The sequence below is a fragment of the Hyalella azteca genome, unplaced genomic scaffold (genome assembly GCF_000764305.2).
Source record: "Hyalella azteca isolate HAZT.00-mixed unplaced genomic scaffold, Hazt_2.0.2 contig14048, whole genome shotgun sequence".
Classification (NCBI taxonomy): domain Eukaryota; kingdom Metazoa; phylum Arthropoda; class Malacostraca; order Amphipoda; family Hyalellidae; genus Hyalella; species Hyalella azteca.
In genome coordinates this window covers 239,689-266,934 of record NW_025943947.1, presented here as the reverse complement: position 1 = coordinate 266,934, position 27,246 = coordinate 239,689, and the positions used below count along the sequence as shown (strand labels likewise).

The following is a 27,246-nucleotide window of genomic DNA, read 5'->3' as shown; positions in this document are numbered from 1 at the left end:
ATCAGATAGATGAACTGGGAATCAGTCTAGCATCGGTTATTAGTGTTTTGAAGATAAAGCAAGGAGCTGTAGGGTTTCAGAAAACAAATACACGTAACGTAACGATAATCTCTCTTACGTTTAAGTAAACTAAATTTTTTTACCTGCACAGGCAGGATCCTTTAGAGTAGTGAAATATTTATGAGATTTAGTCGTACAACTTCTGACGGTGAGTTATAGTTATACAGAAAACTGATTCAGAGGTAAATCGTCACTCTCCTAGAATATCGTTGTACGAATTACCAGAATTCCAACAAACTCGGAATATACATGCCATGAGAACAGAAAAACTGTACGATGAGGCTCTTTAGTAAACATTCATTGACGGAAGCGTGCAGAACATATACACTTAAGAGAAGGTGCTTCACCAACAGATCACAAAACATCGAACTGCTCACCATGGAGCTGCGAGACGAGTCACACGAGATAATCTTAAGCATTAAAAAGGCTCAAGATAACACGTAACAACAAATGCAAAACACGTTACCTCGTAGCGAACTTTCGACTGGGTTTTACTCCGTGGGACTCAAGTTCTTTTTCCAGTTGTCGTATTTTGAAACGTGCTCTGTCGAGCTCATACTTGACCCGGAGCATATGCGTCTGGCAGAGCGGATCGCGGCAGCGGTGGCGGCGCAGCTTGTCCGTTGCTTCGAACACAGCGCCTCGGAATGACAGAGACTTGCCCATACTCTGCAACATGGGGGGAGGGAGGGTGGATCATTCAGGGATAGTGCAGGTAAGGGTTGGTTTACGGGCAATTGTTCAGGGAGATGTTAGGGATAATTGTTCAATGATATGCTACTGGAAATTGTTTAGGGAATGTTACAAGCTAGTGTTCGTGGTTATGTTCAGGTGAGTTTTCGTTGTGATGTGACGGACAATTTTGTTCATTGTGATGCTCCAGGTAATTATTCATGTTGATTTGGCGAGCACTTGTTGGAAATAAGTTATAGATAAATTTGTCTGGGAGAGAGAATTGAAGAGCAATTTATAACACGACCTGTGATTTATAACATAATATACGAGTAAAAAATAACTCACTATATGTAACACAACTTACTCGTATGACATGACTTACGATTTATAACACAATATACGCCAAGACTTAGTGTTTATAACGCAATATATGTCAAGACTCAATTTTGGTAACAAAATGATTACGACTAATGTTTTCTATCACAATATATGCCGAGACTCACAAGGCTGATAAGGGCGCAACAGCCCCCCGAGTCCTTCTTAGCGAGATGCTTCCTGAGATACTTGAAGTAGACATGTTCGAGGACGAGCAGCAGCAGCGCGAGCACCACGCCCGACAGCAGCAGCAGGTAGGCGCTCAGGAACTGTTCCAGCGCCAGAGGTTCAGACGCTCTCTTGTAGGATTTCTTGGGGCGGCAGGCGCCGTGCAACCAGAACTTCTGGAGTCGTTCAATGTCACCTGCACCCACATTACAAGATAAACAATCAATATCATCTGCAATCACATTACAAGATAGACAATCAATATCATCTGCAATCACATTACAAGATAGACAATCAATATCATCTGCAATCACATTACAAAATAAACAATCAATATCATCTGCAATCACATTATAAATAAACAATCAATATCATCTGCAACCACATTACAAAATAAACAATCAATATCATCTGCAATCACATTACAAAATAAACAATCAATATCATCTGCAATCACATTACAAATAAACAATCAATATCATCTGCAACCACATTACAAAATAAACAATCAATATCATCTGCAATCCCAATACATAATAAAAATCAATATCACCTGCACTCACATTACAAAAAAAAAATCAATATCATCTGCATTCCTAATACACAATAAAAAAAGCAATTTCACCTGCACTCACTTCACCATAAAAAATCAATGTCAGTTGCGCTCACAAAACACAATTTTCAATAATTATAATTTGCCTTCAGAATACGCAATCAGTGTGACCATCATTCACAATGAACAATATACAATATCCCATGCACTCACACTACACGTATGATGTACACAGAGACGGCCAGAATTATTGTCTTGACATTTTAAGCTTGATTGTTGTCTGAGGTTGCGAGACAATTATTATAATTGCAGTGCCTAATGTGAACTATTTTGTAGGAATAAGCAAAAGGTTAATAATCCAATGTAGGGAGGAAGGGACGCTGTACAGCACACAGTGAAGAGCAGCATTTCTTCATGCATCTTTAGATATAATTAAGAACCAGGTCTTCTGGGTGAAGCTACGAAAACGTTACATTCATTATATCCATCTAACAGAAAGAATTCATACCGATAATAATCATTGTAACGTATTTATTGTTCGGTGTTTTATTTTAGGAGTCATCAAACTAAAATACTACGCATGCCCACCCCTATGAATCCTACGCATGCCCACCTGCGTGGGGACCTCATTGAAGTATACAAGTATACTCATGGCTTATACAAGGTCCCCGAAGGATTACTAGAATTTGAAACAAGAACCAACACCAGGGGCCACAGCTATAAACTAAAAAAACTGCGCTGCAACTTATCCACGAGACAACATTTCTTCTCGCTTCGAGTCACTGACACGTGGAACAGCCTCCCCGATGACATCGTTGGCGCTCCAAGTATGAACGCGTTCAAGAACAGACCAGAGAAGGCCTTGCAGGAGCAAATGTTTAGTATTGAAATGCCTCGTATCCTACGGAACAACTGAAATCTAGAAGCAATTTTAAATCTACCGTCAGTTGAAAAGATTTGATCAAAAGGCCAGTCTAGCCAAGAAAAGTACAAGAATCGGCGACAGGCCTATCCAGGCCTATTCTTCAATGCCGAAGATACTATACTATACCATACTATACTATACTATACTATACTATACTATACTATACTATACTATACTATACTATACTATACTATACTATACTATACTATACTATACTATACTATACTATACTATACTATACAATACTATACTATACTATACTATAGATCAATTCTAAATTATCACGTTAGATTAGAGATAGAATCCTCTGATTCACCTTAATATTTGGTGATACTATCCGACATGTGAACATTAATCCTTTAATTGTGGAAAGCTGTCCAAGGACGAAATAAAGGCCAGAATTAAGGAGTATAAGTGTCCAAGGACGAAATAAAGGCCAGAATTAAGGAGTATAAGTGTCCAAGGACAAAATAAAGGCCAGAATTAAGGAGTATCAGTGTCTAACTACAAAATGAAGGCCAGATTAAGGAAATCGGCGAACGGATTTAATATAACCTTGAGGATTTATTCTGGATTTTCTTCTCATGCAGGCTCGCATGGCATCTGTAGAGCTGAGCCTGTGACTAATTATGTTGATTTCTTATGCGTAGCAACGTTAAACAATAGACATATGCCAGAGTGAACCGTTTGTAAATGAGGTAAAAAATAATAAAAGGAGTTAAAACATTATTTCTGTATATTTATGTGAACTACTAAGGTCAGAAATAGAAAAAATTGCCTAAATGTTGTCAGTTATACTGCAACTAGACAACGTATCTCACACCTGGAAAAATACCAAAATTAAATCTGTTTACGCCGTTTCCCCAATTTTTGTTGCGTCTATTCATCTCCACATGAGCAGATCATTAATTTCCAAAGTAATTAGCAGTCTTAGATCCGCCCAACGCTTCTTATTATTAGCATTAAATAATTTTTGATCTCAAGAGTCAGGCAGATGCGGCCATTGCGAATACGACGCAAGTTGCATAAATTGTCTCTCGCTGAGCGTGGAATAACTTGGCGAGCTGCTTCATAATGACATTCTTTTCTTGACGCAGGAATTTCATATTTTTGCAAGAGCGATGCTGTTCCCTTTTCCTTCCTCGGCGGGTAGCGAGACTGGGCGGATGAGAAGGAGCTTAGTAATTAAATTCATAATTGTTCCATCGATTATCGATGCTGGAATAAAAGCTCGATTGCTCTATGCATTTGTTCCGAGAGCTTGACAAGCTGTCGATCTGAGTTGTCGGTGAGATCGTTTTGATGTCGTCGATGCGGTTCTTTTCTCGGCGACCTGAATTATCACGTAATGCAGAGATCTTTGTTTTAGAGACTCTTATTATTTGGTGCTTATTATGTTTTATTTGCTTGATGCATATCGTATATCTATTATTTACTCGGTGTAGACACTTTTATTCACTTGGTGTTTGGGATTTCGCCGTTTTTTTCGTTTGGGGGGGGGGGGGGAAATTATATGTCAGCGGTCTAAAAATACAGGGTAATTATTATTTGCAGAGGTAATTATGCTGACGTAAAGAACGGTATGTATGTATTTGCCATTTCCTTCAGTCAAGTTCCGTTCCGTTAATATTGCGTTCACAGAGAGTATCTTATCGGTGTGCCTATGCTGATTACATGTTATTGGCAGCTTTTTAAACGCAATCATATATCTAGCCTAAAATTATTTTTAGAATAGAAATAAAAATAGTATGTGGTTATATATTCTGTTTTAAATAAAGTATTAATAAAGACGCAAGTAACTTGAAATTGCTACATCTTTCTAAAATAGTTGCCACAATAAAAAGTATACAAAATGTAATCCGCCAATTCTGATCAGAAAATATAAGTAGCTTTGTGTTTCGGTTACGGGATGTACAAAATTATCATTTCGGCACGATAGTAAAAAGAATTGAACAAATAAATTACTACATTTTTGACGGTGAAGGCTTATAGTTGAAGCTTCAGTCACATTCACGACAATTCACTAAAATTCCAGCAGCTTACATGCTCATCGTTGCTGAGGCAATACCTCTTTTTGTGACAAACGTGGTGACACGAACGGTTTACTCTTATTGTGTTCGTCCTAAAAATAGATACAGACTAAACAATAATTTAGAGTATTCTTTTAAAATTGTTACCTGCTACTTTAGAACAGGCTATTTGCTTTCTGATTCTTCTTTGCACCTGCATTTTCAAGTTCATTGATGGGAATGAGCTGTCTGAGGTTCATTTGTTTTTGCAGTTTTAATTATGAGCAAATTGTTGAATTCTGCTTTGCCATTTATCCGAAAAACTTGTCAACGACCTTGTTCTCAAACGTTTACGAATTTCTAAATAATGTCATTCTCGTAAGCGTAAATTCGGCTAGTTGAAATAACCTATGCATTATACAATGTCCGTCTTAGAACCAACATAATTAAAATTACCAGCACGAGCAGAAGCACTACCAGACACACTGGAACTAACACCAGCCAATACCAGCAGCCAATAGTTCGCAGTACCAGCAGCCAATTTTTCACAGTACCAGCAGCCAATTGTTCGCAGTACCAGCAGCCAATTGTTCGCAGTACCAGCAGCCAATTGTTCGCAGTACCAGCAGCCAATAGTTCGCAGTACCAGCAGCCAATAGTTCGCATAAATAGCAGCTATTGCTCACAGTTCTCAATAACACACTCTGTGCTGTGGTTCAGTAACACTTTTCAAAGTACAGCCCTAGCGACAACAGCAGGGACACAATATTAAGAAGCACCAATAGCACAAAAACAATAAATCAATTTTTCAAGCAAATTTCGAAACGAAGCTTCGCCCTCATAGAGATTGACAAGCAAACAAATTCTTCCGTACGGTCTGATGTTAGAAGCAATTGAAGCAACGCTACGAAAAATTACGCCTTATCCCCTGAAATAATTTTTTTTTGTAAATTGAAACGCAGGGACCTCAGAATATAAGTGCATCTTTTAGTTTACAGGAGTGGTCTGTGGTATAAAAAGGTAATTCGAGACATGCAGGTGTAATTTGGAATATGAAGGAGTGATTCGAGTCATGCTGGTGTAATCTGGAATATGAGAAAATTAATTTGAAGTATATTGTTGGGACGAATAAAAGTTTTCATTCCATGTAGTAGTTATCGCATGAATAGAATAGGCTGGTATTTTCTTTATCTCACTAGCTGTCATTCGCAAGTGGCGGGACGAAAAAGGAAAGCTTGTACTGATCAATTTATTTACATATTTTACATATTATTTTCAATATTTACATATTTTCAAATGGAACAGGAAAAAATTAATATTTTCTTTCCCATTCTAAATTTAATCACCGTAAAATACATATTTCACATTTATTCAATCGATAGTAACCATTATTACGTGCTCTAAAATGATTGCATTATTATTATTATTTAATCACTAACAGTCAGTGTATGTACCAAGACTCCGAGGCATTTTTAAAGCTCACATGAGAAAGGCAACGAGAACACTTCGCTATCCTATAGCATTGTTCTAGCCAGAAAAATTCCAAGAAGAAACAACGAGTTTTGCTTGGTTTATCATTTAGGCAAATAGAATTCGAGGCAGGCAGAGGCTGCGACGCGGCACCTGTACGCCTTAGCTCCACTGCAGCGCCATCATGCCCAAGTAAGAGCTCGCTCAAGAGCCAGGCTCTTGATTCAAGTGTCGTTATCATTCTTTGAGCTCTTCAAAGGATCAGTGAAGTGCACCGAGAATAGGCAGCGAGGGGGGAGCGAGGCAAAAGCTTCTTGCAACAAATTTTCCAGGAAGTTTTGTATATGCTCTAAAGAAAAGAGTGAACAATTCAAAAGTTTTTCTATAAATGTTTTTCGGTCAGAACTTTTTATTATTATTCAGCATTACTAATATCTAATATCTAATTAATATCATTACTAATATCTAATGAATTTAGAATAACCAGATGTAGAAATGTTCGGGTATCTGTTAATTTTAGGTAATTATTTACTTCAGCAAAAAAACGGCAAAGAGTAGATGTTTAAAACGGCAAAGAGTAGAGAATTTCATTGAGTAACCACATGAGAGTTTTGAAATTTTCTAATTTTGATTTTGGACTAATAAGAATATTTTCCTCCGTGCTCATACTTCGTTTCTCAATGACATAAAATTCATAAAAATTTTGTTACTTGTCCATCCACAAGTCACGTGGAGTTGCGTAAATGCCTTGGAGTAATTTATTTCGTTAAAAAATTTTCGGTTTCTGATATTTTAAATAATTTGGATCAATATTCACATTCTTTTGATAACGCGCTTACAAAAATCAGCAGTCAAAGACTACAGAAAAATCAGCAGTCAATGGGTTTTGTAGGTGCCCATTAATTAAGGTTTGCAGTAATTTTGCCAGCCGTGTTCTTTCGATTGTCCCTCACAATTCAATTTAGGTACCGACGGTCTCTCTCAGACAACTTCAACTTTCGGCCAGACCTGTGCTCTGCTGGGGACGTTTTTCCTTCTCGTCCAAGCAGTCATTACTCTTGAGACAGTACTTCTAGAAACGTCAAGCATTCTGGACGTTTTTGTCAAACTAGCAACTGCCATACGGGCACCAACAATTTGGCCTCTTTGAACGTCAGAGAGGTTTGCCATTTATAGTTTATATGTTAGCTAATGGACACAAAAGTTTACTAAAAATATCTGTGAAGGGATAAATATAAATTAGCTGCAACAATAAACAACATACAAATATGTAACGTTTTCTTCGTTTATGAAATCTTCAAAAATGTCGATATCAAAATGTCATGTGTTACCGTTATTTTGTCCAAGCCATGCAAATGCAGAGTGGCATTTCGTATAGTATTAGACTATATTATAGCTATTATGACTGCTATGACTATAATATAGTCATCTCATATATAATATAGTCATAGCAGAGTGGATTCAAAATATATGGCAGCCTAAGGAGTCAAACTTGAGTTGAAAGGATGAAATGCTAGTGATCCGGAAATTTATTGAGACATAACATCCAGCCGAAGTCAACACAAATGGAAAGAAGCCCGTCCCAAAAATTAGTGTAGACAAAATATACACTAATTAGCTTTACACAATACGAAAATTTAAACAATATTTAAATAAGTCAACAGTACGATAGAAATCTTGTACCCGACTGAAATATTCAAGCATAAGCAGAAAGGGAAAACAACAGTATTGTTCGCTAAAAACTTAAAGCAAAGAAAACTCCACAAAAATTCATAGTATCTTTCAAGAAAACGTTTCGGAGTCCAGCTCCATCACCAGTTCGAAAATTCTTGAATACAAATAAATCAGATAAACTGAGGATGGAGCTGGACTCCGAAACGTTTTCTTAAAAGATACTATGAATTTTCATGGAGTTTTCTTAGCTTCTAAGTTTTTAGTGAATTTGCGATTCAAGCAAATGAGTGACATTATTACTTAGAATTGTTCGCATATTATAATTATACACAATGAAGACGTATATTTCGATTTAGCCGTAATAATACGCAAAATCGATACAAAATTCAATTCAATATTAAAGAAGCTTACACGCCACAATGAATCATCAACCATGCGTTAGGTGAAATTGCATTGACCGTCAAGTTTGAACCGGCAAAAGTTATAAAATTTCCGCAAAACTCTTATGCACAGACATGAAAAGAGTCACCTCAGGTTTAAACGTGGGTAAAACGTTTACCCCAGGTCACCAGCGTGAATCCGAGACAGCAAAAGAATGGAGAGCTGTGCAGCTACAACTCTACCCCCTCAAAATGACCTGCTAAACATTTTTTGACAGCAAAATCCTCTCATCTGTTGTAGGCCCCGATACAATGGACGGACATACTGCGTGGCAAAATAGGAGGAAGCTACATTCAACGCTTTCATTCCATAAAATGGAGAGAATCACAGAGCCAACAATGAACAATCAGATCAATGATTACATCTCTGTCTGACTAAATTATCTGATTTTAATACATCTTCTAGGAAGCATAGGAGCGGAAGCCATCACTACCTTCCATCTGCTATGAGACTCGTTCTAATCCTTCATTTGCACAAAACCCCATGGGATAAGAGTGTTCATTCCTCATCAAATGAATGCATGCGTGCTAGAGAGTAGTCTGCCTAGTCAAGATTTTCTAAAGTATTTAGTCTATATATTATTGTGCTCTAGACCTCTCGGCTGGAACAGTGGGCTATTCCATTAGAATTTAAGGCTCATCGGTTTAGTAATTGGGAAAAATACCCTGTTTCCTCTTCCGTGATGAAAATCAATTTGTTCTAAAGTTGTTCTACTAGTCTACTACACCAACATCTGTGGGCTGTGCAAGTCTCTTTTTCAACATAATTTCTCAGGCTGACATTCTGTCAGGCATTGCCATTGCAAACGTTAATAATTTAAAGGGATCCTGTGACAATACTCAAGTTCAATAGTTCAGTCTAGTCAAGAAAAGTACAAGAATCGGCGACAGGCCTATCCAGGTCTATTCTTCAATGCCGAAGATACTATACTATATTATTTACTAATAGGTACTAGTTTATTTTCTAAAGTCTATAGAAAACAAGGAATAGTAGAGTCGGTTTGGGGCTTCGAGATCAGTTATCTCCTTATGAGTATTCAAGAGAGTGTCACGAATTTCAGCCGTTTTTCTACCTCTGGGACCGTCGAGGTTTATCCCAGCATTAAGAGCAGAATGACTTGGGATCTAGAAGCAATTGCGGCATTACAAGCATAACGTCAGAGGAGTCCTTTGGAGACAAGAACAAAGTGAGTAAGGATCCGCTTCCTCACATCAAATTTTGTTTGAGGGAGAATTTGTGAGGGCGTTTAAAAAAATAATGTTCCCTTCTCACAGTAATTGTCTACAGAGTTTCTAGGTCTTGGTGCTGTTAAGCTCTGAGAGAGCATATTTGTAGAGCCATGGATCTAAAATACTGAATGATACTAATTTTGAGGAATATCTTGACTCATAGAAACTTAGAGCACCGAATCATAGATTATATATAGATTATCCAGCCAGTGTCGATAAGTGCTTATGTTAATAAGCAGCAGCAGCGTATTGATAAGTGATAAGTGCGTATTTGATGTACAGAATGAAAACGAAGTTGATACTCCAATTTTAATCCCCCTTTTTTACAGACTAACCTCAGAGCATTGATGTAAGAGCATGGAGAAAGATTCCACAGAAATATAACAATATAGAGAACAACTATATAAAAGAAAATGTAATCGCAGCAGATAGGAACTTTTTCTCAGTGCTCATGAATGACACCCTATAGGCCAATTACACATTCAATACTTCTTCATAGAAACACGCCTTTGACTATCTGTGGTACCATGAATTGTGTAATTTTGTGATTAGCGTTTATGTTTTCTGTTTTTAATTAAAAGAGAATATTTGAATCATTGAACGAGAGGTGATTATCATTTTAGAAATTGGAATTATCATTTATAAACTAAAATTCAGTACACCAAAATCAAACAATCATCCCCATCCTATATAGCGTCAGACGCAATATATGTATTCGTGCTAACCAGCGTAGCGACGGTGCGATGGATGGCTGTAGCCTATGAATCACGATGAATACGTTTAACTAATATTCGCTCCTGCAATGTCCATCCACGTGAGTGGTGTTCAGGGCTATAAAAAATCAAATATTTTTCTTATGGGTTTTACAGACGAAGCGGAAAGCCTGACGACGCGTGTCGGGAACTTCAGCCGGAACTCACAGAAAACTTTGAGTGCGTAAAAAATTATACGAAATAGAACTTTGCCATCCCTAAACTGTGAGTTAGTTTAGGATAAGAACAAATCTCTGATAAAATAGGTGCTGGTTTAACTTTTCTGTACAATTGAATCATAATTTAAGTGCGAAGAAAAGGAGATTTAAATATTCATATCCTTGTCATAAGTTGAGAAGTGATGGCGAAAAATATTCACTAACGACGAGGAAAAATTACGAAACAAAGCAATTAATATTAAAAATACTATATTTTTCAGGTCAAAATTTTCTATAGAGAAAATGCAATCACCAGTCGGATAAGTGTTTCACTCTCAATGTTCAAAATGCGTTTTTTTTGTTCACGAAAATGAATTCTATCCTGACGTACCACAAACATCCTGCTGACTATGAAGTAATCATAAGTCAAATTCGACATAATACTAATGGTATCAGTTATTCCAAAAATCTGGTGGAATGAAGCAGCAAAGATCACAATTGGACGCAGGAACAAGTTAAAGGTGAACTCCACCTTTCAAGTTGAAATTATCTCAGCAATTTCATTACATGTATTACCTGTTTATTCTAAATTTCCTAAAATAAATTGGTATGTAAATTTTCAGGAAAACATTTGGCTCTTCATTTTGATGAGCGAAGCACAGATGTATTCAGTTAAATGTTTTCATTTTTATTAAGGATGATAACTATTAGCATGATTCCTAATTCAAATTACTGAAAGTATAAAGCCTGAATTTCATTCAATAATGAGCGCTTATAAGCTTTATGCGCAATTATACGCATGCATGGAATGAATTATTCAGCTCTAAACACACAATGAATGTAAACTTGTAAAGGACACAACAACTCTGATGTGCAGTAGCTTGCTATAGTTAAACGTTGAATTTACACACGACGGCGCATTTGCTTATGTTTAGCTGGCACTAATGTAATTAGATCAGTTATAATACAACAACCACTCCTCAGGCGCAAGAGGCAATATTCACTTCACAGTAGTATACAGGGAAAATATGCAAGGAATCATCGACAATTTCCTCACTCTTTACATAATGACAACTGATGCTAATTGTTGTTGCCTAAACTGGCTCTCCCTACCTCAGGATAAAATGGAGGAAATCTGCCACCTAACTCTCTTGTATGCTGCCAAAGCTGTATCACAAGAGCACGTGAAAGCTCTCGGCTATCACGTCTCTCGCTAAACAAGACAGGAAGAAAAAAATTGGGCAATAAATGCAGCAGCAAAAACATGGCTGGCTGCTGCCTAGCAAAAGCTTGACAGCGTCCGTAATGCTTGATGAAAATTCACGATACCTTGTACACGAATTTTAACGCCTTTCTTCATGAATTCCGCACAGAAGGATACACACTCGGCAATTGCGGTGAGCTTCTAATCTGAGCATGAGCTTTGAGATTTCGGAGTTGGAATTCATTGCGTGTTGTTTTTAAAGTGAGAGCAATACGGTGACGCCGATTCGTTCTCGGGCTCCTCCGTTCTTTGTCTCCGGTATGGAATAACTTGAAAAAACGGGTAACTTGAATAACGGGCTTTAGGTGTCCTTAAAATTACATCGCTGTAATTAAATTCATGCGGCCCTGCACACCTAATGAACTAAGTTAAAGGAGATAACTCGCAAGCCGATAATAGAGAGGCGTGTTCAGCTTCAGAATATAACTGTAGGGGTATGTACATGAATGTTCAGGTCATTCACATGATGCACATGAACCAGCGTGAAAGACGAGACATGAAAGTTGGATGAAATCATGTCATTATTTCTAATTAAAATTAATGTTTACTTTGCCGTTAGTGCAATTAAAGCATTCTGGAAATTTGCCGGTGCTATTTATATGAATGAAAGCAGCTTTAATTTGTTAAAGAGAACAGGAGCGTTTCATCTGATGCACAATAATGAACTGCGCAATCCTGAGCAGCTCTAATGGTTTGCTGGTTAAGTTATGAGTCGCCTCATAATTGCAATTTAAATGAACTGAATGCGACCTTCTATGCGGTAACTTCATGCTAACAGAACAATGACTAAATTGATTATGAAAGGCGTTAGTGCTACGAAATCAATCAATTGTGTATAAAAGCGAGCATTGAGTGATAAAATATCGGGACGGCGGTCAACCTGCCTGCGTCGTGTCGTCTGTGTTGTTGATTAATCAGAAGTTGCTGGTGCGATAACATTGCCGCTCTCATTGCTGTGTCGCTTAAATGGGGAGATAGAATGTAACTGTCCTACGAGAGACATTCACTTTGTCATATAATTAGTTCACTTCGAAATATTATATTAGCTTTGTCCCTTCTCAATTCCTGTTCTCATATGGATGTTATTCCCTCTGATGTTAGACCCGTTTGGATAATTAGCTAGCGGGCTAACGATATCAGCATTTATTATATATTTCTGGTATTTGATTGCGGAAAATTATTATTATTTACTCGTAATTTCAGCTCATGATATATTTTTTGAGTGTTTCACAAGATGAGCGGACTTGAAATAGTCATGTCCCAGTTCGGTAAGCCCGCTAATGGTCTCAGCAGTGTGTTAGCGCTAAACCATTCTGAATTATTAAATTACCGATAAAATAGTAGCCTTAAATAATCGTAATAACATCGTCATCTATGAGGCACGGCGACAGAATATATCTGACTATTCTACACGAAATAGTAATCATCCGATATTACTGTAACCTATGTTTGTGGCATTATGCTGACTTCAATTAAAAAGTTACAGCATAAAAATTCCTGCACACAAAAACGGTGGCCAGCTACAAAAAGCCTAACATCCATTTTGCGAAACTATAAATAATTTCATGCATATCACACAGAGTCTAAAGGATCATACGTGTCCCATTTTTGTCGAGTACATAAGCATATTTCACCCACCGTTATTCTTGTACTCCATTAGGCGCTTGTTGAAGTTAGCCGTGTGCTTCGACCCCCTGGGGAAGGCGACGCCGTATCCCGTCATGTGGTACCAAGACCCCACGGTGAGCAGCATGCACTCCTCGTCCTGCCCCACCAGGTAGTCCAGCACCGTCGCGTCGTAGATGAACGCGTCCAGGGTCCTGATGACAATCTAATCATCAGTAACTCTTAATTAAGGGTTAAGTGTTAATCATCAGTAACACTTAATTAAGGGTTAAGCGTTGATCATCAGTAACTCTTAATTAAGGGTTAAGTGTTGATCATTAGTAACACTTAGTTAAGGGTTAAGCGTTGATCATCAGTAACCCTCAATTAAGGGTTAAACGTTGATCATCAGTAACCCTTAATTAAGGGTTAAGCGTTGATCATCAGTAAGCCTTAATTAAGGGTTAAGCGTTAATCATCAGTAACCCTTAATTAAGGTCTTAGCGTTGATCATCAGTAACCCTTAATTAAGGGTTAAGCGTTGATCATCAGTAAGCCTTAATTAAGGGTTAAGCGTTAATCATCAGTAACCCTTAATTGAGACTTAAGCGTTGATCATCAGTATCCCTTAATTGAGACTTAAGCGTTGATCTTCAGTAACCCTTAATAAGGGTTAAGCGTTGATCATCAGTAACCCTTAATTGAGGCTTAAACGTTAATAATCTGTTACCCTTTATATTAAGGGTTAAGCACTAAACATCAGTAACCCTTTACGCTTTCCTCTACAACAGACGTGTGGCAGAGGAAAGCGTGAAGGCTCCTTGCAGCAAAAGGCAATAGTGAATTATACTCGTTATCTAAGACCGTCTCATTCCCGTTCATTCTTTTCGTCTCATTTGTTTATGAAGCACATCATGGAAAATGTGTGTGTGTGTGTGTGTGTGTGAGTGTGTGACCTTTCCTTGCATCTAGGCAATCGAAAATTAGAGCAATGTAACAAATAACATCCCATTGGAAATGAATGGGTCGTGATTTTTCATCTCAACAATCAAAAATACTCAAAATGTTTTGAATATCGTCGCAATCGAGTTTTCATAAAGGAAGACAGTCACAAGTCATTTTTAGTTTTATAACATCGCGCACCGTATATCTAATCGTCCAGCATCCTAGAAGACAGTCGTAAGTTAGCGAAAGTTATCCAATACCGTCGCAAGGAAAATTTAGGGGTCAGTGACCTATCGGCAAGTCGAGACAATCGAAGTTACTGGAAGTTGCTTGGCACTGCGACGTTACAAACGACTCGACCAAACACAAGTTGACGGAAGACTGTACTTGCTCTTCGCAATACATCTTAAGGTTCGGTTGAAAAGCATGAGTAAGTAGTGAATGATGAGAAGTTTAGAAGCATTTACTAATTTTAAGAATAGTTTCCTAAACTTGCTATTTATATGATAAAAATTAAGGGTATTGGAATTGTGTAATTCATCGGCTCCTAATACAAATATGTGAACGGATAGTAAGGGAGCTGTGTCCTTAAATTATTTCGAGAAATACCGAACTGTATTATTGTGATTTATCAATGCAAATTTCATGCATGAATAATGCTTTAACAATGGTCTGAATTGTCTTGATGAGATGCCTTGACCTAACATTAACATGGGAAAACTCGAATTAGTTTAAGTTACTAAAGAAAAATGTTATATCTCGCATGTTGTGGGCGTTTCAGAGATCTAATGTTGTAACCTAATATTATAATATAATTTGTTATAATAATCATTATTAAATATTCATAAAAAATTTTTCGGCAAATTTGAGTTATATTTGAGTCTGTAAGAGTTGACGCACATATAGCGCTGAACAACAAACAGTTCAGCCTGAACCTTAGCCGTCATTTTAAGGCAGCTAATCTACCGGGAAAATGTTCTTGCCAGTATTGAATTTCTCGTTCCCTAGAGCAGCAATCTTGCGCGAGAAAGACGAGCTTGCCTGCTTTAATTACCTTCAAATATGAGGGCGCTAATTCTCCAGGCGCTGGGCTTCATTGGAAAAGTGCTCTTAAATTGCGTTTCGTCTCAACTTCAAGTCTCGGGCTCATTTTAGCTATGCCCACTGGCCGCCTCTGCAGCCTTAATTCGTCATGTCTTACGGAGTGTTAAATCTGATTAGCAGCTCATAAGCAGTTAGTGAGAACTAGCGTGGCTAAAAATAGAATTGCTTAAATGTTTAGTTGCTCCTGAAGACTTCAAACGAAGGACATAGGATTTGGATACGTCCATGAAATAAGCAGTGAAAATGAAATAATGCACACCAAAATAGAGACGCAGTGAAAGTGTCGCACATTTCCATTATATTTGAGCGAAGTCATTATATTTGATAGAATGAATTATATATCTTGTTTCTGAAGGAATCACAATAATAGGAACATTTATTTTGAAAAATTGTTTGATCGCATAGTAGACATGAACAATTTTTTTCCGGAAAACGTCTTTTCAAGGAAGCTCATCGGTGAAAAAAATTTTTTCATATACATTCATTCCAGACAAAAAATGCAAATACAGGCATTGTTTCAAGGCTATCTTTGGCTAATTCACAGTAAAGAAATTTTTTGTTTACCTGTGTCTACACTGATTAAAAAACAGGTTCAGTGTGAAACCACTATAGGGTTCCTTTTAATTTCAATCTTTTAAAATTTCGAAGATCATGTTTCTTGAGTTTCATTGACTTAGTCACAAATAACAAATGAAGAGAGAACTTTGAAAAAATAGTTTCTACGAATTATTATCTGGCGTGAAATCGGTTATGTTTGAATCCTACAGATTCAAGCATAAAATAATTAACAAAGCTTTCATATATTGTAGAAATCAGTGCACCTTGTATGTAATTATCTTTTCGGTGTTGATTCTGAAATCATGAATTTAGTTGAAGAAATTTAGCGTTACATAATTTGCACAGGTCTCAGCTACCATGAAACTTTACCTTTCACTATAAGGGCGGAGGCGTTCTCAGAGTGCAATATTTTTTCTCATCACAATAATGCTTCTCTAGGATATTTTTTGCCTAATTATGATAGCTAGATTTCGTTGAACGCCATTTTTTAGATTCAGAAATTTAAAAAAATGAATTGTGCACTCACCACCGGTTAATTTAATTAAGCTGTACTCAAGACGAGTATAGAAACCCCTTAACTTTCTTGGGATTTTCATATTCAGGTCATCAGGATCCCAATTATTCCAGGAAAAATTTTACCTATTTGACCTTAATTTGCCTTCTTTGGAGTCTTCAATTCAATGCACCTTATGAACCAGATGTCCGGAGGTACTAATGTACCATTTAGTTTTGTGTGGTGCATTGCGAATATTTTTCATTAAAATTTTTAATTTTTTCTAGAATATTTCCCGCCATCATATGCTTCTTCGGACGTTCGAGGTTCGGCTCTCTAATAATTTTCACAACATACACGCAACATACAACATAGAAGTGTGAAGGGATTTGGATTGTTTTCATCTTAACATCTATTACATCTATCATCTTTTATCTATTTTTTGAACATACTGTAAAAACAACAATAAATTTTGAATTCATGAGAGAGTTAATTCAATTCATAAACTGTAGAGTGAGTCTCCGAATTTCAATCTACTTATTGTTTAGCTCAATATTTCAGCGTGTAATGCAAATTTCAGCATATAAATACATAAAATTATTAGGGCATATTTTGTTGATAAGTTCGAATCGTTGGACGAGGCGAGAGGGGGAATGACCGCATTTTCGACGTGCGCGTTCAAACTGAAAGAGAAGATTGGAGACAAAAAACGTAACTGATTTTCATTTTTCATGTCCGTCGCAATCGAACCCAAAAACTCCGTTTCACGGTCATTTTTTGCTGCCTCTAATTGCACTGGCAACCCCACGTTCGGTCGTTCTTTGTTTGTGCTCGTGAGGAGACTGTCGTGTCATGGAATAGTCGCATGGGTTAACAATTTTGTTTCAAATTCAATACATGTACATTATAGAAATTATCTTGGTGAAACAAATTTGATGATTTCATTAAATTTTTGCATCTCTTAAAATATTTCTGGAAGCTTGGTTCACTATACACTAATTCACTAGCCGTTATTTTACACTCTACGTCGAATTTGGACCACGCGAAATAAAGGCAAACAACTTCCTATGCTCGAGATGCACCGGTCAATTTCACTTGAGTACCCTAAATTTCTGAGAAATTACATTTCATTTACAATCGACGGGACGACTTGCTCAGGCAGATAGGGGACCCTAGATCAAGCCGAGAATAAATATATTGTTCGCACTTATCCATTGTCACTAATAATTTAGTGAAATCAAATTATATGTTAACAGTTTTCGTAGCCTACTGTCAGCTGATTAAAAAAAACTTGAATAGGTCATTGTGAAACGTATTGGGAGAATTGAAATAGTGTGAAATGTAATAAATAATTATAATTGTTTATACATATATATATATACTTTTCATATATATTTCACAAAAGGATGGGAATATTTCAAAAACTAGATATGCTGGAGAAAAAAAGCCAGCTTTAAAGAACAAGCAGCAAAAGTGTTTTCCAAGCCACATAAAATGATCTCAGAACCATATTTTTTGACCGGTGTAATCGAGCTACTCGTATATCCAGACAATCTTTCTAATGTTTAGACCAAGTCGATTCTCGAATTTTTTATGATAATGACGTTGTACTTGCAAACTCGTCATCGAAAATAAAACAATTCAAAGAGTTGGCATGATATCATAATTATGAACATGGTTTGGTCGCTCACCCTTTCTTGGTGGCGAGGATGCCGAGGCTGGGGTGACTCTGGTTGTACTGGCTCATGTACGAGTACATCTCAGGCAGGTGCTTCGCGAACACCGAGTCAGAATTTGTGAACGGGACCGTCCCGAACTTGAAGGGCGGCTTGCTCATGTAGGGGTTGGCAAGCTGAAAAAAAATTGATTACTAGGTTAGGAGAAATGTCATAAGAATATGGTAAACAACTGGTGCAAAATGACTAGTTTCGATGAATGTGAAGGAGATATGTATGATATGAGAGACGATTCTCTCCCCATTTCGCAATGGAAAAATTGCAGTACATGTTACGATGCTTCCACCTCTTTCTTAATAAGTGATGCATAGTGTTTACAGAATCACAAAAGAGCGACGCGGTAAATTAATTCACACCCAGATAACAATTCTTTTGTCACAAGAGGTGCGAAATACTGCCACAGGAGCAAACAAACACTCCTCGGGGAAGGTGATGCAATCGCCACTATTGCTTCACAGGTATCGCCAAGCTGCAAGGAGGCTTGTGACGTGATAGCCTAGAATGTGATGCCCAGACAAAAAAAAATAATAAATTTTCTCTCCGGGATCGTTTGATGAGTTTTTATACTGCGTTTCAATCGCTGTGATTTAAATTGATAAGTGACGTGGGTCATTCTCACTGACCAGTAGATGTTTGTTGCTGGTTGCTTCAGGTATATTTTTATTGCACGCTGAAGGGGAAATATATGAGAATGAAGTGTTAATTACATGAATAGAATGAAATTAATTGTTGATGAAAGAGTGATGGTTACTGTAGGCCATTCATTTTAATGTTACAACAGTTCTACGTTTTCACGACTCTACTCGTTTTAATACAAGTACATATGTTGGTTAATGAACAGAATTATGTAGAAACATTTATCAATTATTTCAATATTCGAGCATATGATTACAGCTATAATACGTTAGCATACCTATAAGTTCTATGAAATACAGAGAAGCGAAAACGAAGTACGTAAATTGTTTCAATATTCGAACATATGATTACAGCAATAATACGTAAACATACCTAAGTTCTTTGAAATACAGAGAAGCGAAAACGAAGTACGTAAATGATGCTAGTAAAAAATAGATACATCGGCGAATTATGAGCAGTTTTGTTGAGGGCTACGAACAACTGAATATTCATGGAAGTGCTTGTCACAAAATTAACCACTCTGAAAACGAAAAGAACTTAAAAATATATATGGATAATCCGAGTTTAGAAAAATCTTTACAGTGACACTAACTCAACTGTATTTTTAAATTATTGTTTAAAAACTAATTTTTAAGATAGATTTTATTTGTAATTGTTTTCAATGAAACAAACAATTTGATTACTTTCTAAATATTTTGAGAAAAAGCTTGTTTGCTTTTGTACACTTCACAGCCAACATCATCGCTGTACTTCTAAGCTGACAGATCCTGCTGTCATCATCTCAAAAATAACGAATCATAATCCATTATCACCATTTCTTCCTATTTATAGCATATAATGAGGGAAACTGTTCTACTCCAGCACCCGAGCAGAGTTTGGCAACGCAAAATCCCTGTCGCTCTGCCCAGCGTTAGTGGCGAGTGATGACTGAACGTGAGCCTAGTAAGCCGTTACTGCAAAAAAAAAAGAAACTGTTTGGGAAAGAAATTTCCATCTTACCGACGGCATTTTCTGGGGGCTGTGACCCTTATTAGGGAAAAAACGTCACAAGAGGATTGGATGGCCGCTGAAGCTTTCAGTTTTTGTTCAGTCCAAACAATTAATGTAGGGACAAGAAATTCTGCAAAGTGGTATAGTCATACTGGAGAATTCTATTGAAGCAAGGCTACAAAGATATTGTGAACTTTGTACCGTCTTCCTCAATGAATGATTGCAAATTTTCAGAAAAAGTCATGTTGAACGATTAACGAGAATTAATGAGAATAAAAAATGAGATGGTCAGGAACACTTAGGATCGAGGTCACCTCTCCAGCCCTGCAGCCTCAGCATATCGCCGAGATAAAACCCCCTTTGCATAAATCGCTCTCGATTATCGGTCATAAAGTGGTCTCCTATAATGCGCCAATAATTTGCAAGCAAGGACTACGACGCCTAGACAGCCGGGGAGAGAGACGTTCCGCGAAGCTTCAGTTCGCCGTCAACTTAAAAGTTTGGGTTGAAGTTCACACAACCTCCTCCTCCAGCACTGACTTTAAGGCCAGTAAAGAAATTGCAGTTATCTGATGGAAATGATAACAGTCCAAGAAACTAGCGAAACTTTGAGAATTTCGCTTCAAACTGCCGCTTTGATAAGCATTTTTACGACTTCTGCTTGCTGGGAAAAATTGAAGTCACGCAGACGTCGATACAGGGGATTTATGTTGCAAGAGAAAACCGCTAGGATAATACGAAGTTATTGAGGTCATCTGACTTATTTTATTTATTACTTTCAAATGAACAAATCCCCTAGGCAAACTGCTTTTGTTAATTAAATAAAAAATTTTTTCAATCCGCAGCTCATTTCTGCCCTGCATGTACTCAGACTCAGTGTTTGAAAGGCTAGAAATTAATTTCGTGCAATTAGTTTATTGATTATACTGTAGTGGGTGAAAAATCCCAGAAGTGATTAGAAGATTAGAAACGGAGAGTATTGGTTAGATTCTCGTTCAGTATTTATTAAGCAGTGAAATATAAAATGAATGGGAAACCAACCGAGTTATTAATTTATCTGTAAATTAAGCCCCCTACAAAACTGGATCAAATAATGATTGCACCATCGCACTAATTATAATAATGACAAACAATCGAGTATTAAAAACCCTTTGATTCGAAATTTTTAAAATTACGTTAATCTCTTCAGGCGAAGCATTGGTATTTGGAAAATTAGATCGTTGAAAACATCTGCACGTAAATAGAAAATTCACTTGTAATAAAATAAAAATATAATATGCGCAAAAAGACACTATTTCGTTTAAATAAGGGTTGCACTTAACTAATATGCACATTCATTGTAGCAAAATGAACTGTTTGCCATAGTCATTGAACTGTGTCAAAATTAGTAAACATCTCCTAATTGCGCCAATATTTACTCTCCTAGCATTTAATTTATGCAGGATATTTATTTCAGTTGGAAGGCATAGTTATATTCCAATTATGACGAATGAATAATAAATGTATGTAGAATATTAGCTTAGGTTTGGTGATAATTATTCGTGGTATAAAGAATGTTTCTTTCAGGGGGCCACATACATATTTTTATTCATTCTTAGCTCACTTGTGAAGAGGGAATCATACATTGCCGAACACGTTCGTTTGCTAAAAACAAATGTATCCTTTATAAGCAATGCGTCTACTACTGTTCCATTAAACTTTATAAATGACTTAATAAATAAATCACTAAATAAATATAAATAAATTTTTAATGCAGTGGTCATTCAATCATTGTGAAACGATTTATCCCAAATGTTTCAATTTTATAATGTCAACAGATTACAATTAAGTTTCGCAGGAAAAATTAAAAAATTGGGATATTTTGAAAATTGCCAACTGAATCTCTTGTTTTTAAGGGAATTAATTTCGAATTAAAATTAGTGAAATACATATTAATTTTTATCAACTTCTGGCGCGTTTCTTCGGCATTGCCGAAAATACCGAAAGCAATAAAAGCGCTTTAAAAGTGTTTTCTCAGCCTTTTGTAAGACAAAATTAATTGAGGGAGAACCGTCAGCACGCCATTGATTAAATTAAACGAAAAACAAGCTTCATTTTTTACGATTTACGTAAATTCAAATATTCATGGCTCACCAAACTTACAGCAATCCTAGAAGAACCTGATAAATATTGAAATATGCTAACGCAAGAAGCTGCTTGAGAACGAAAAATTAATTTTTTAGTAGGGTACACTTAAAAATTGTATTTCAATTTATTTTAAGTTTTCGGCATTTGCAAACACATTATCCGCTCAAAGAGACAATTCCAACCGTGAAGTGTAATTTAGTTCCCCAGGATACCCTTCCCGGCGACGATATGGAGCAATTTCCCCCTCTATTATGGCAGATGCTCAAGGGGCCAAAAACAATACGAGCAATAGCTAAATATCCCTGCGTCATCACCGAGAAATGTAGCAGGGGTTTTGTTCTCTGATAACCTGCCGTTACGCACGCAGATGAGAACATTTTCAGAACTTTTTCAGAAGAGCTGTGCATGCTTTGTCCACTAAAAAATATCCAATTTCCCATTGTAATGATTTTTAGTTCTAGAAATTTTTAAGCAGATGTTCTGGCAACATCGACCAAAGTATTAGAAGGACTTGTCTTACGGCTTGGCCATTCGTTGATTCTTACTAAAGCCAGCCGCTTGTCTTCTTGCTCTTGGTAAGCGTTAGGTTATCTAATGTGTAATAAAATAACTGCGAGAATATGTTCAGAATATTGTTGTACTCATCTAGTTATTAGTGATTAATTAATTTAATGAATTTTCGTGTTCATTTGTAGGAGAACTTCCCTCCTCTGTTCTGCTGTCTACTGTTCTACTTTAATAAACTTGGAACTTGGATCCAGCCTAATGACATTCACCCATTGGAAGTTACCGCCAATGAATTAATAAACTCGTCCGTTTGAACTTGAACCAATAGAAACATTACACCCATTAAACCAAACACCATAAGTCCAAGGAAAGAAATAAATTCAGTGTTTTTGATAGCATATATTGCAAGTTGTGATCATGACGTTATTTTCCCTAGAAAATCTATGAAAGTTCAGGTAGAATGCTTGAAAATGATCCAATCTAAAAGTTTTTAAATGCAAAATTGAAACGCGTTCTTTCATTTATTTATAACATTCACATGCCATGCCGTGGGATCTGAATTGATGAAGATTTATTTTGCCTTAAATATGACCTCCCATCTTGTAGCTTCACGTTGAAATAAGCGGGTTTCCCGGCCTTGGGAGATAAATTAGATATACTTATCACAAGTCAATTTCATAGAGTTGGGCAATCCGTCTAATTAGTTTTCAATCATGGATATTAACGATAACTACTATACTTGAACAATTTGCTCAATCGAAACTCAATTAAAGGAAAAAGATTGCGCTTCATGAAAATGAATGATTGTATACGAACTAACAGAATACATCCGAACATCATTTTGTGTAGAATTTACATTTAAATCTTCGGATTCTCTTAATCAATTAGCTTTAAATACTGGTATTAGACTGAAAAAATCACCAATATGTGTCGTTCATGCTGCGGATAATTTTTGAGAATTATCAGTTATTGATATATCACTGGCCTATTTATCATCGTCATTGCTGCACGTGAGCAATCAGGTCTGTTGTTATGTTATTTTGGCAGCATATGTCTCATGGTTATTGCTGCTCATTGTCGATATTAGAGTTGTTATTTACATTGCTTTGATTTTTTCTAACCGCCATAACTGCGCAGAACAAATGCAGGTCTCTTATTCATATGGCTTATGCCAATTTCTGTATTCATAGAGCTTATGCCGATTTCTTAGCTTCCATGAGCTAAATCATGTTCATTATTTATGTTGCTTTGGCCTATATCTCATCGTCATTCCTGCGTATGAGCAATAAATACATGTCATACCGGTATACGCATCACATTAACACTCAACATTTACGACTGCAAAAGGCGGATTTACGGAGGCGGAGGCAAAAAATCTTCCTGAGATCGAGCTGTCCGCCGCTGAAAGCCTTCCCAATACACTCGTGTCGGCATCAGAGGCTTGTCCGGTAAAATACCAGCATAAATGCATGGCTAGGAAATACGGCCTTTACGACTAGAGGAGGAACACGAAGACGAATTTCGTTTTATTCGCTTTTAGGTGACTAAAAACAGGTGATTTTTCTCAGAGCACTGCGACGCTCAGATGGTGGTGACTTACTTTTTATCTCGTGTAACTTGCCGTGTGATCAGACATGTATGATGGTGGAAGAATATTGGATACCTGCTGGTGATTACTCAAGAATTATTACTAATTTTAATAGAACTCAGCAATTCGCATGGTTTAGTTTTATTGACCACGAATAAAAACTATTTTCGTTGGTAATATTTATGAACGAAGCATGCATTGCAGATTATTTTACTGTCTAGACTAAAATTTAACACTACGAAAATAGTGAAAGATTTAAATCTGTTTAATTTAGAGGCGCTCGATCTTTTATCGGTTAATTTCTGACGGACAGTCCGACTAGATCATATGGAGCAATTGTATTTTAGGTTGATATATCTAGCGAGACTTGTGCAAATGCTATTTTCCTTCAAAACAGAAACTTCATTATTTTCTTTACAGGCCAGTTGAACAGGTGTTTGTCTTGACGAAATTTTAAATTTATAAATGAACGCGCTGAGTAATAAAATTCATATATAACATGTTTGAAAAATGCTCACAGATGATATCATGTGTAACGTATATAGCTTTGAAAGGAATTCTTCAAATAATTTCCGACCACAGGAATCCTAATTTGAGTGTCCGGCTTTATTCACAATATTTCAATCTTCAGCAGAAGCCAGACTAAATATTCTCAGATATGTTTTCCCTCAAATTCTTTTGCATACTTCAACCTTGCTTCTAATTTTTTGGCCTTCGTATACCTTTTTTCCTAAGGGCATTCATGACCTATGTTGAAGAGTTCTCAGTATATATGCGTCGTATTCTTGACGTCTTTTGCATGGATGCCTGTATTGGCTGCCGTGAAACGCTCCATCTCGAGGAAGAAAAATTTGCTTCCTGTATGCGGTCTTCCCGCCACACTAAATCTGCATTACAATTGATGATAATTTTGCTCATTAAAAAGCAAAAATATTGATCATAATTGCCTTTAACGGCAAGACTATTTTTAAGATGTCATAGAATTCAATTTAGAGATTGTTCATTTATATTGCTTAAAAGCTCGGGAATGTTCCGTCGAATGTAGCCGAGAGATTTTTTAACGTCCGTTCTCAAAATTTGTCGATGTATAAATACATTGGATGAGTGCATTCAATTAAATGACAGTGTCGTTGAAAGGATTGGTAAAATTTTGGCCAAAAAGCATCATATAAACTTTATTTCAACGGGTGTTCAATTAAGCGCTGGCTGCTCCAGTAGCGTTGCATTGACGTCCAATGATGCATTAATTATACAGGAGCTCGCATGAACATCACCGAGCTGATATGGACCCAAAATCCATAAAAACATCCCCATTTGCATTTAAAATGAGGCCAAACTGAAGCACAACATGGCACAATATGCACCAATACAGGCAATCCCTATAGAAGTCCACGGGCGTGTCAGCTACGCCAAACTTGAGGGGATTGGAATCAATGAATATTCAATATCCTCGCATTATTTTTCCTATAATATTGGTTCCTCATATATACCGTTGCCAGGAATTTGTTACAATGGATTTCATTGGTCAGCATTACCATAGAATGCAAGCAATGTCTGCGTGAATGTTCTTCCCAATACTTCAGTTTCAGCTGTAAATTACGGCGCCTGAGGAATGATTAGGATGACGAAGCTAGGAATCTATGTAAATGGATGGGAATTTTTAGACATCGGTTTATAGGGAATTGGAATTGCTAGCGGAGCTCACGAGCTCGAATACTTCGTACTTGAGCTACCCGCGGGCAGGAGCCTAATTAGAATTTTATAGCAGATAATGGACATCGTTCATTAAATCTGAGATTAAACTTAGATTTTTAGGCTGGCCCAATTTATCTCGTTTTTGGGCAAAAGCCAAAAATGTTTGTGAATAAATTACGGCGGCTTGTCAGCGGCCAGGTAGAATACAGAATAGAGATAAATTTTAACATTTTTGGCTTACAAGTGCCAACATATTCTGACGCCAATAATTGTGGTGATACAACAGTGAAAAATTATGAAAAGATTAAAATAGTCGTAAGAAACTCTACTGAAAAAAGTTGGAGATTAGCGCTCTTCATTGAAGGGTAAAGTTTGACCATTAAGAATAGCTTGGCCGTCACTAGCTGAGGTTTACGACGCTGAAAGAAATTAAAAAATAACACTGACTCTGCACACGAGCAATATTTACGATGCTACCGTAAAGCTGCAGGTCCTTTACATTGAAGTTGCACTAATTGTTCGAAAAAAAGCCTCTTTATTGTCAGAAAAATATGCAATAATACTAAATGAAGTTAGGACTTATTTATTTTAATAATATCACAATTAAAGGCTGTTAAAGTATAATAATAAATAATGCTTGGCTATTTCGTCCTCTAGTTGTCTTTATTCAACAGACCGCCTAATTCATAATACTCACCCGCTGGTCATCAACGCCCGACATGTCGTGGTACTCACCCGCTGGTCATCAACGCCCGACATGTCGTGGTACTCACCCGCTGGTCACCAACGCCCGACATGTCGTGATACTCACCCGTTAGTCACCAACGCCCGACATGTCGTGGTACTCACCCGCTGGTCGTCAACGCCCGACAGGTCGTGGTACTCACCCGCTGGTCGTCAACGCCCGACAGGTCGTGGTACTCACCCGCTGGTCGTCGACGCCCGACAGGTCGTGGAATTCTTCTCTCGTGATCATGAAGGCGGCAAGATTGGCGGTGTAGATGGCCAGGAACACCACGGCAAACATCGCCCAAATGTTTGCCATGAAACTGTAAATAGTAAAAGGGTAGAGTCAGTCAAAAGACCGTAATGAGCTCGAACAGCAACATGAATTGTTCAAACAGCGTAATGCGTTACAGCAGCAACACTGCAACACGCTTTGCTCAAACAGCGTAATAGTTTAGAGCATCAACACGCATTGTTCAAATAGCGTAATAGTTTCGAGCAGCAACACGTATTTTTCAAACAGTTTAAAGCGTTCGAGCAGCAACACGCATTGTTCATAAGGCGCTATGCGTTTAACCAGCAGCACGCATTGTTCAAAGAGCGCAATGAGATCGAGCAGCGAACGATGCGACATATCACGCAATGACTGCAAGGACTGATATGCGGCGACGGCTGGTGACAGCCAAAGCGCCAGGATTAACATAGGCTCTGATGGATGAACGACGTCTGCATGGAGACACTGATACCGAGCCATGATTAGAACTCATGACGTAAGCAACCGAT

General features: G+C 37.2%; 1 protein-coding gene across 1 annotated transcript in view; it reads right to left on the bottom strand.

Annotated features, from left to right (window-relative positions):
• LOC108667076 (glutamate receptor ionotropic, NMDA 2A-like) overlaps positions 1 to 27,246 on the bottom strand; it is a 126,940-nt gene that overhangs the window by 21,608 nt on the left and 78,086 nt on the right. Inside the window, exons 13-17 of the mRNA XM_047883925.1 lie at positions 26,663 to 26,786; positions 18,150 to 18,310; positions 13,392 to 13,573; positions 1,239 to 1,474; positions 527 to 729 (exon numbers count right to left, since the gene is read on the bottom strand). Of these exons, the coding sequence (XP_047739881.1) occupies positions 527 to 729; positions 1,239 to 1,474; positions 13,392 to 13,573; positions 18,150 to 18,310; positions 26,663 to 26,786 (906 nt within the window). The remainder of the gene's footprint in view (positions 1 to 526; positions 730 to 1,238; positions 1,475 to 13,391; positions 13,574 to 18,149; positions 18,311 to 26,662; positions 26,787 to 27,246) is intronic.